This window comes from Mytilus edulis, chromosome 2 (genome assembly GCF_963676685.1).
Source record: "Mytilus edulis chromosome 2, xbMytEdul2.2, whole genome shotgun sequence".
In the NCBI taxonomy this organism is placed as follows: domain Eukaryota; kingdom Metazoa; phylum Mollusca; class Bivalvia; order Mytilida; family Mytilidae; genus Mytilus; species Mytilus edulis.
Window position 1 is genome coordinate 18,127,031 of NC_092345.1, and position 11,890 is coordinate 18,138,920.

Sequence of the window (11,890 nt, forward strand, 5' to 3'; positions counted from 1 at the left end):
CAATTGATGTAATAAAAAATTGTATTGAAATTTATTACGACAATATCATCCAATCAAATTGCGAGAAATTACTCTAAATCAGGATAAATTTTTTTAAAAGGCATTTATTAGCTATCAAGAGAGTAATGTAATCCTGAAATGTAGATTACAAAATCTATGTTTAGCTAGTATTACATTGACCATAATTACCTGATCGTACTCCTTCATTGTTCTGCCTCTCACAGGGGACATCCTCCCACTGTTGTTCTTGGCAACCACTGCAAATAAAATATATATATTAAGTGTTACACTAATCATTGCTAATGTAAATGTAGAAAAATGAGATTTTTTTTTTCCATTTCTCAATTTACAATCTGTGTTCTTTTTTTCGTCATGAAGATACAGCAACACTTGATTGAAATTGGCAATAATTTTACACTTGTAATTAAGACAAATTAAATTGCATCTAGTTTCCGTAAAAATAACTTGGTTTCTATTATGAATTTGTAATTACTTATACATGTATCAGGAAAATGGGTACTGGTATGTATACTTATCACATCATAAAGATCCCCCATACTTGTATGTTGAGGGTCAGCACTTCATAAATATGCATGAGCCATCTCACAATGAAATTTTCCATGACCTGTCTATTTCCAAGTATCCTTCTCCATTTGTTTATATTATTACCAGTACAGCAGAAGATGGTTGAAATATAAGACAAGTATAAATAAAATTGCTCAAGTGCAAAATGTTGGTTGTAGTCATTTAACAACCAAATTCATATTGATGCAGCTATATTGTATTGAGAATCTATATTATTCAATATTTATAGTCATTAGGCATGACTGAATTTGACTTACTTGGAACAGAGCCGTCTGGGTACTCCATGTGTGTCCCAAAGGTTACCTCATGTAATACATTGGCATTAGTGCTGAAATGAAAAACATAAACATTATGAACAAAATATTCAATCATATCACAATATTACTTCACATTTGAAAAAGTTTAAAGGTTAAATTGGGCTCACAAAAATCCACAATTATTAGGGTTGAACCATCTATCCACACCCTCTTGAGATTTTCTGGCCCTACATGTATGTCTGATAATCTTCAAAGTTCAAGAATACGTGTACTAAATGTACATCATCTTTTTTTCAGTTCTCATAAAACAATTCTGCAAGTACTTTAGGAAACAGCTGCTAGATTGACATCTCTACATGTTTTACATGTACAGCAAAACAGAACTTTATTCTACTTTTATATGACCAATTATATAAAACTTAATTAAGTGTCAAATGATTCTAATTATTCTAAATTACAATTGTAACATAATGCTGGTTGTGATTTATTGAACAGAATATCAGTTCCACAGTAATCATTTCTTCTAATAGAAGAAAATTATAAAGAAGTTATTATTTTTTTTCTGATGCAGTATTGATTTTTTGCAAGTGCCTTAATTATCTAAAAATAAATGCTCAATATATGCCTAATGGTAGTAACTTCTGGGGAATATAAATCTCTCTTTGCTGAAAAGAATGTGTATAAAAACAATTCTATTTAGTGCATTTTCATCACGACATCAGGGTCATAATTCAGGAAATGAATGAAGATGATGATTAATTGGTGTTTATAATGTCCAATGGCAAATATTACATATCAAGACAAGTATTTGGTGTGATATGAATATAAACCCTGGTGTTTGTACTAAACAAAAGTAAATTTTTAATGTGGTAGGTCACAAGGTTATAATTAACCCAGCTGAAATACATATCACCTACCCAGACACATTATGATTAAATTAGTAAGACACTATCTTTGGTCTTGCAATTATATTAATGCCCTATGCATTACAGAAAAGCAGTAAATACCAAATTTCAATTCTCTGTTTTGTCCTGGTTGAGGATCAACCCACGACTTTCTGCTCTCAAGGCGATTATTAGAAAAAGAGAAGTCATTTGTCCCAAAAAATCTCATTTTAATTGTGAGACATGAAAATGGCTGGAGATGACTTTAAGCAGCTGATAAAATCTTACAATTTTAACATTTGATAACCATAAACTGTATTTAATGTCCTTTCCATATCAAATTTCTACACTTTAATGAATCTTAAATGCTACATCTATATTATTGAATAGTCAAGACAAACATCTGTAATTTACATTTACATGTACATGTTATATTTATATTTTAAGCCTGCTTTAGATCAGTTCCTCATTTACAATGAACCAATTGAACATAACTCTGGACAGATCCAGTCATTTTTAAAAGGAGGCAACCCAGAATAAAAGGGGGGGGATCCAACTAAACTTATGCTGTATGTCCCCATTCAAATGCATTGATCGTCAGAAAAAAGGGGGGTTCCAACATCATTACTCCTCCTCCCCTTTGTTCCACCCCAGTAACTTGAAATGACTGATCTATTCAAACAAATGTAGCAGTACAACTTTATACTTTTTTTGTAATTTTCACGTTAATACAAATTATCTAACATACTAATATAACAACTGTCAAAGGTCACAAACAACTGGAATATTCATAGTTTGCAAAATCAATATGGTAAAACATTCAGATTTATTCAAAGACCAGTAAACCATCTGCTCTCTTACAATTATGCAATGAAATTATACATTGTCTAATCTGTTTAAAAAAAGGCAACTATGTCAATACTGAACAAGCAGATGGCATGTAACCAATAAACATACATCTCTTCAAAGTCAGGGATTAACATGCTGGATGCATATCAAAACACAGACATTAACAACTTCAAAAATAGGTTATAAACAAAATTTAAAGCAATTAAAGTTATAACACATTCAAGGCACCATTAGTTAACTTTTGATTAGCATATATCTCTGATCATACTTTTTTATTTTCATATTTTCAATAAAAATTAACTATTTTCATTGACACAATGATTAAATATAACCGATTTTTTCTTTTTATAAAATCTTCACATAATTTTTATAAAGTTTTAAAATTTCAAAATATTAAAATATCAAACTGACCTAGTAAATGACTTAAAACTAAAAGATTAAAATCATTTGTAATCTAAAAATCAAAATTTCTTACCGGTGCCCTGATCAGTTTATCATGATGCGAAAATCCCCTATTGACAATATTTTTGGAAAAGGTACAAACTAAAGCAGTCATAAGTCAATCGGTCAGGACAAAGTATTGCTGATCCATTTAATTCCTGGTCGTGTGCAATCAAAAGATGACAATCTGATATAATTATTAGGTATTGATCCGGGCTTAATCGTGTGTGTAAGACATACCTACTATTAAATTACCAATACACATTGCCGAAACAATGGGCACAGACAATGGTTTAAATTAAACTAAGTCCACACACGACACTTTCACTGTCTTTAAAAGGAACAGTGTAACCTGACAAAGAATGTACTTTTAACAATATAGTAGTTAGTTTTTTTAAGTTTCTTGCAACTTTTTCTCAAAAATCCTTTTTTCAAAAATATCATTAAACCTCTGAGTAGGAAGAAATAAGAATTCATAAATCATTTTAGGAACATAGATCCAAAAACATCAGATTTTACTGTACATGGAATTGCAAAGTCGAGAATTTTAACTGGTCTATTTAAAGATATTTTAGTAATTAGATATAAACCCCCTTTATTAACATTACATTGTACTATCTTGTCAGTCAAACTGTACTACTAAACCAGAGAGAATAAATACATGCTTACATGAACATGTATATTACAGTGTCATGTGTTTTTGCATAAAGATTTTATTTCAATCTTGTAACTTTTGATAATTTATAGTCCAAGTCGTTTGGCTTCCACACAAAACTTAAAGTTCATTAGTGCATGATACCATACATGTATATATGTAACACCAGCACTTAAATATATATATATATATATACAATGTATGCAAGGACTACTGACTGCCTAAGAGGGCCTGCTCATGTCATAATCAACTGAATTTTTCCCTCAAAAGGGGGTCTGGGACCCCCTAGGCTACCCCCTGTGTCATGAGAAAAATTTGACACAAACATATGATGCTATAACCAAAAGTTAAACAATTTATGGTTTGTGGCTCTTTTGAGTTTTGATTGAAAATCTCTAACCCTAATGAAACAACATTTTCAGTGATTACTCTAATAAGCTTACATAAAAAAATCTTGCTTATTGTTGAAGAAATTGAGATGCAGTCTCTACATCATGTACATGTATATAAACAGTCAATATAATTCTACTTACTAATGATACATAGTGATACTAGTCTGAATTTATTCAAACCATACGGATCCTGTAATATTTTCCAAAATTAATGACTCATTATCCTTACAGTGTGTACATTGTAATTTTTATTTAAGAACACTATTTTCCTGGACAGTGGTAGATCATCAACACAAAAGCCTTTGTCAGATTCCGATATTTATAAAATCACAAATGAATTTCCATTTGAAATGTAATCCTGTAAATTGGAAAAGAATCCTCTCTGGTACGATGTGTTATATGCCATGATACAATGGAAATAATAATCCAAAACATTGCTCAACTTTTTTCCCTTTGTATTCAGAGCACATGCATAGTAGCTCTAGACATAGTAGCAAGTAATTTTTTGGAAAAATTCAAGATACACATATTTTGTTTTCAAAGCCAGTTCTAAGATTTTGTTTGTTTACATGTTTTTGCAGACACACATATATATACAATTGTACTATCTATGAGCATAAGAGTTTTGCTGTGCTTATATACTGACCACATGTCTAATTAATCAATTAGTCCAATAATTAGATATGTATTAGTGTATTGATACACAGGGGAGATAAAAGTGGGAGGTCAGCAATAAACAGAGCTGTCAAATTTTTTATGGCACTTTATCATATTTCAAGATTTTGTCTACATTGTATTAAATCAATAATCTTTAAGATGATTATTTATCCTTCCAAAAGTTTATAACATAGATGAAAGATATATCTACTTCAGTAGAATATTTTGGAACAAATTTAAACATACGTTAATATTTACAATTGTAAGAGTATATTTCTGATTAAAAAAGTTGACTTTTTAAACATTGAAACAAAAGGCTCAAAATTTTTAATTTTAAATTATATTTATAATCTTAAAAATGAGAAGCATATATTTTCATGAATGACACAATGGTCAAGTCCAAGTTGGTCAAGTCAAATGTCTGAAAAAGAAATGTAAATTTTTATCTGCACGTTTGTTATTTTAAGTGGAAGCATGCCAACAAAATTACATGTAACAACATAGTACCACAATTCCAAGTAAGAAAATCTTTATAAAAATTCTTATAACAGTTTCAATCAAGTATTTCTCTACAAACTATCAAGTTTATATTTCTCCATGTTAGTTATTTATCATCCCTCAATCACATCACTTTCAGTTCCTGCCAAAAAATCAACAACAATTATCTAAATAAGATCAACTGATAATAACATAATTATACCAATCACAGTTGGAACCAGTAAATAACAAAATTGATATTGATTTATATTTACTTGTTTTGACCCAAAACAAATGGTTTCCAATCCATTGGTAATTTGGTTGTGTATTTACATCACTGTTCACAAAATCCTTCCATTGTCTTAAATAACAGGAAGTCAAAATGTTGATGATGGGGTGTTGGGGAACATCTCATAACATATAAATGTGCTTGCTGGTATTTCCTGTATTTTGGAGGAAGTTACCACTTTGTTAAAATTTTATTATCAAACCAAACTCCAAAAGTACATACATTTTTTAATACAGGTTTTGAAAAGATAAGCTAAGATATGATTTATTTTATTATACATGTAGTGTCACCATCCAGTACAGTATCTACAATGTATATAATTTTTTTTTATCTATATAAATATATACACATAAAGTCATAAGAACCTTACATTTAGTAAAGTGATGCCAGCTGAAAACGACTTATGAGACACTATCATTAAAACAAACATCTAATACATACATAAAAGGACAACTTTATTTCATTTAAAAAGTATTTCGTAATTCAAAAAAAAAAAAAAAAAAAAAATCATTTAAGCATTTTAACAATTCTAAAAATGCCAATTTTCATACTTTTGAAAAAAAAAAAATAATCAATTTATATCAATGGCACCATATTCAATGTACAATGTCTGGCATAGTAGTATATTTTGAAGTACATTCTGTAAAGTACATGAATATTTTATTTTAATTTTAAAAGATTCTTATTCTTACATGAAATTTAACATATTGACCATTTGAGTCTAAAACTCTACATGTACATGTAGCCCCTAATTCCTAAACTGTTGGTACCATTACCCCAAAAATCAATCCCAATCTTCCTTTGTGGTTTTAAACCTAGTATTTTAATTTCTTAGATTTCTATTTACTTAATTATACTAAAGTTATTGTACGGAAACCAAATGTCTTTGAACGACGCTGATGACATGATACCAATATACAAACATTAATACATATAATAGCTCCAATTAAGGGCAGCAATATAACGAGTTGGCTGTTGGTCTGAAAATTTTAAAACACAGATAGATCTTGACCTGATGAACATCTTTACCCCTTGTCAGATTTGCTCTTTAAAAAATGCCTTAGTTTACATTATATTAGCAAAACTGTATTTTACCCCATGTGGCCACCTTGGTTGATGGGCTGGGTCTAGTTAGATTTTTAAACTTGATATACTAAGGATGATTTAGGCCAAGTTTGGTTTAATTTGGCACTGTACATATAGTTGCAGAGCAGAATATTTTTTATATAAAACTAAAAGATTACAAAAATTTACGAAAAATTTACTTTCAAGGGAAATCATTCTTTATGGGGTATATTCACAATTTTGGTTCTGTTGACTTATTTGTAGATCTTATTTCTCTGAACAATTTGGCTGCTATTACATGTAGTTTATCTTCAACTGCAAAATTTCCTTCAAATAACCAATTCAGCAGTAGCAACCCAACAACAAGTTGTCTGATGCGTTTGAAAATTTCAGGGCAGATATAGAGATCTTGACCTGATGAACATGTTCACCCCTTGTCAGATTTGAGGAATACATTTTATTGTTTGAAGTTTTCTCAACATTCTATTAAAAAAGTTTAAACAGTATTAAACATTTTAAACCAACCAGCAATCAAAATGCTCAACTGGTTAAAAAAGGCATCACAAATACCAAATACCTTGCATACACAGTTAACCCTTTCACTGATAGCTGACCTGACAAAAGCTACTCTGCATGTGTCTGCAGGTCTTCCAATTTTTTTTGAAAATGCATTTACCCACAGGCAAGTAAGTCTTACCCAAAATTTTTTATTACATTCCTCTGGAAACGTGAAACAGGAATTTCAAAGACCTGCTCTGTGACGATGACTTCCCTGGCTATTGTGACACAAGTGAGAGATCTTCATATTAATTAATATCAATTACAATGTACAAGTTGTCTCTAGTTATTTCTTTCTTTAGTTTATTCACTTACAACAGTTTTAGTCTGACATGTTTTGATACAAAAAATAAAGATTCTAAATTTCCATATTTCATGTATTTTTGGCAAACTTAAGAAATTCCTGAAATCCAAATAGTAATTTTCTAACCCAAATCAGCAAAAGTTTGAAAATTTTAACAAGGTTAATGTTGTACAAGTTCCTTACACTGAATGTTTACATTCCAAGTGTTTTGTACATAAAACAGCATTTTATGTCTAAAAGCTTTAAATCAATGTAAAGGTTACCTATTCAACACTGTAATAAGATCATTGAATATTGTTTTTATTGGAATAAATATTGATTTTGCATTTTTGTTATCAGTAGATTAAAAGCTAACTAAATTTTACTAGTATGTTATATATACATGTATACATATTCATGGATCTACAATCTGTCGATACCTGTAACTTGGCATTGCACAAGGTCATGTTTTTCTCTGGCTGTTTATGATGTCTTTACACTAAATCCATTGGATGTTGGATGTGTACGGATTGATAGTTTAGTCTTAGATGCATGATTTTTTTATTAGTTGTTAGTGGCTTTGAACTAGCTGTCAGATAACTGCGAGTACTCTCAGATCTGTTCATTGTGTCTTTTTGTGTCGGGATGTATAAGTACCCAGCCATGTCCACTTATATTTTTGTCCATCTGATGAGTTAAGCCTTTTTCAACTGATTTTTATAGTTCGTTCTTATGTTGAAATTATGCCACTGTCCCAGGTTAGGGGGAAGGTTGGGATCACACTGTAATTCAGTGGTTGTCGTTTGTTTATGTGTTACATATTTGTTTTTCGTTCATTATTTTACATAAATAAGGCCGTTGGTTTTCTCATTTGAATTGTTTTACATTGTCTTATCGGGGCCTTTTATAGCTGACTATGCGGTATGGGCTTTGCTCATTGTTGAAGGCCGTACAGTGACCTATAGTTGTTAATGTCTGTGTCATTTTGGTCTTTTGTGGATACAAATGTAGTTGTCTCATTGGCAATCATACCACATCTTCTTTTTTATAGACTGGCTTCAATTCTTCCAAAAATATTGTTCCCTCATTTCAAATTTGAGTAAAATCCTTAAATTTTATCCCATTTTGACACTGCCTTCAACAATACTAAGCGCCATCATTGCCATGTTTACACCTTCATCCAGGTTACAGGTATTCATTCAACAAAGTGTAACCGGAGAGCACATATTTCATTACAAAATTACTGGTCTCCACCGGGACTCGAACCCGGGACCTCTGTGTTACAAGGCAGCGCGTATACCGACTGAGCTAAAGAAGTACTTGTAACACAGAGGTCCCGGGTTCGAGTTCCAGTGGAGACCAGCAATTTTGTAATGAAATACATGCTCTCCAGTTACATTGGCGTCCAACTAAAAAACCCACGGTAGTTAGAGAGGAATTCTAGCTAGGGTAAGTTTGTGTGAGAGTCATAATGGTATGATGACTCTTGAGTTGGGGGAAGTGTGACGGGATTTCTTCCCTTACAATATTTGGTAGATACTTAGTGAGCCGTAAGCGGTTGAGCTAAGGAAGTACTTCTTTAGCTCAGTCGGTATACACGCTGCCTTGTAACACAGAGATCCCGGGTTCGAGTCCCAGTGGAGACAAGCAATTTTGTAATGAAATACATTGTACGTGCTCTCCGGTTACAAAAGAAAGAAAACTTTCTGGAAAAGTTTGCAGTTTTTTCTCCGGTTACAAAAGAAAGAAAACTTTCTGGGAAAGTTTGCAGTTTTTTCAGCGGGAAACTTAAAAGAGGTATTCAGATCCCGGTAAAACGGGACTCATCATCAGCTGTCTGAAGCATGAATCCTGGTTTTAAAGCAAGAATCCTTGTAAACCAGGATTCGTCAGAAAAGAAGTTAAACAAACAAAATACATACAGAAACCCCTAAAGATGTTAATGTCAATATTTGTGGACAACCCTGTAGTATCCAGATTAACCCGGGAACTCACATCATACACATCCGCAACTCTTATTATTACGTTACGTTGCTACGGCATTATTTGTATATTGTTTTGAGACAGCCATTATTAAATTACTATCTAAAGAAGCTAGTCTTAGATGTTTCAAACCCTTTCTTTATTTTATTTTTATGCTTTAAATACTGAAAAAAAATATATATTCATGCTTGTATTCATCATGGTTCAGAAATGACTTCATAGGGTGCTGATTTGAGCGGGTGCCAATTGACTTTACTGGATGCAAATTTTACTAGAATTCTTATAGATAATGACCATGAATTGAAGAAATAAAGTATTTTTAATCAACTGTTAAGAAATTTTATTTCAAGTAGGGTTACATTAAATACAAACATAAGCTCTGAAAAGCTTTTTGCTGACATTAATAACAATAACAACACACATTTGTTTTTTGTTTTTTATTGATAAATATGTAAATATGGTAAACATGGTAAACAGGTCATATATATTTAAATTGAAAATGTCATTCACGCAAAATAGCCTCCTCAGCTGTCATGTCTGAGGGAGGGGGGATCTTTAAAGGTTTCTTAGACTGAGATTGGCAGGTATGTAAATCAAAAGTTTTATTATGTAATTCATTATTACATTAATCTGTTAATTGTGTAACATAAAACAGTGTAAGTCCAATGGCTCTAAACTATTCTGCCAAAAATAAACTATCAAGACTACATGACATGTATCTGTAAATCATCATTATAGACTTAAATATGTACCAAAAACCAGATCAACATCTGTCAGTGTCTCATATTATTCAAAAAATTAGGAATTTATGTCATCACTAATTACAGAACGTTCAAGATGTAAAGAATTGTAATCTTTTTACCTCCCTTCTAGATCCACTGGCAAGGTAGGATCATAAGCACATGTTGAATCCATAATGTGTCAATCTATATGGCAATTGTTTGTGTTTTCCATTTGTCAAAACTCAAATTTTTGTAAAGTCCGCCATCTTAAACACATTAATACGCGCATGCGCTGCAATGTGAAAGCGAAAATAGCGACTAAAAGAAAGACTTCTTTTTGCAATTATTGTAATGTTATTTTAAAATTTTCAAAATCCGTCGAAATTCTTGTACGGCTGATCTGTGAGAAATATAGACCGGCTTTATCATTATTTGAATATAGGTTTCATGCATGGTGCAATATAAGTTCTACTTTTTGCAGAAGAAAAATAAGGAATAGGTTCATGGATTAGACCCATGGATTATCTCGAAAATCGTGCCCAGAGCTTTAAAATTAGTCAATCAAACTTCATGTCCCCATTCACAATACCAAACATAACACCATACTAGACATGTACACAAAGTTCTAATTGTCTGTTTTAAGATAGAAAATACAGTGCTGATTGACATTATAAAGGTTTTAAAGAATAGCTGGCTATGGGTTCAGATAATGTCAAGAAATCCTAGCTAAAAATTCCGGTGGACCTCCTAACGCACCCATAAGAAGATACAGATTTAATTTCATTCAACAAATTAATTTATGACATTTATGTACGTCTCGTTAAGAACATGGTCAATATTAAACATCCATGTAATTTGCTCTATGGGATATTTGCAGAATTTCAACGGAGGCAATTTCTTGGCATGTTATCTTATTTTTTTTTGCAGTGTCTTTGATATTTTGTCAACGTGACAAAACCAAACTTTTTTGCATCCTTGCATCCTATAATATAATTTTGGCCACTCCTTTTTAGCTAGAAATAACCTCAGCATTAATATAAATGGCTTAGCAGTGCCAGCACAAACGGTATATTTTCATGGTTCTCGTATGTAGAAAATATAGCCCATACAAATAAATTAGACATAAATAGAATACAGGATGTAAACTATAAACAACAGGAGAGTTCATTTTCAAAAAATATTAAAAAAGAACTAAAAGATAGCCTTGAAAGTATTTTCTTTTTAAAATTCAGATTCACCAATGAAACCAGTAAAATGTTCTTGTAGAGTAAAAATAAAGACAAACTAGAGGCTCTAAAGAGCCTGTGTCGCTCACCTTGGTCTATGTGCATATTAAACAAAGGACACAAATGGATTCATGACAAAATTGTATTTTGGTGATGGTGATGTGTTTGAAGTTCTTACTTTACTGAACATTCTTGCTTCTTACAATTATATCTATAATGAACTTTGCCCATTAGTAACAGAGAAAAATATTTGGTAAAAATTTACATAAATTTACCAAATTAATGAAAATTGTTAAAAATTGACTATAAAGGGCAATAACTCCTTAAGGGGTCAATTGACCATTTAGGTCATGTGGACTTATTTGTAGATCTTACTTTGATGAACATTATCGCTGTTAACAGTTTATCGCTATCTTTAATAGTATTCAAGATAATAACCAAAAACAGCAAAATTTCTTTAAAAATTACCAATTGGAGGGCAGCAACCCAACAACCGGTTGTCCAATTCATTTGAATATTTCAGGGCAGATATATATTGACTTGATTAACAATTTAACCCCTTGTCAG

At 31.3% G+C, this 11,890-nt stretch overlaps 1 protein-coding gene across 11 annotated transcripts in view; it reads right to left on the reverse strand.

The window, feature by feature from the left end:
* LOC139511619 (myomegalin-like) overlaps positions 1 to 10,398 on the reverse strand; it is an 86,416-nt gene extending 76,018 nt beyond the window's left edge. For 5 of the 11 annotated variants that reach the window (XM_071298535.1, XM_071298541.1, XM_071298531.1 and 2 more), the window contains exons 1-3: positions 10,238 to 10,398; positions 843 to 913; positions 190 to 257 (exon numbers count right to left, since the gene is read on the reverse strand). In XM_071298535.1, coding sequence (XP_071154636.1) covers positions 190 to 257; positions 843 to 913; positions 10,238 to 10,290 — 192 coding nt within the window. In that variant the 5' untranslated portion in view covers positions 10,291 to 10,398. Of the gene's footprint in view, positions 1 to 189; positions 258 to 842; positions 914 to 3,050; positions 3,253 to 5,472; positions 5,616 to 10,237 lie in introns of those variants that run through there. The other 6 variants (XM_071298540.1, XM_071298532.1, XM_071298539.1 and 3 more) reach the window with 5 other exon arrangements.
* Between the last annotated feature and the right edge of the window lie 1,492 nt (positions 10,399 to 11,890).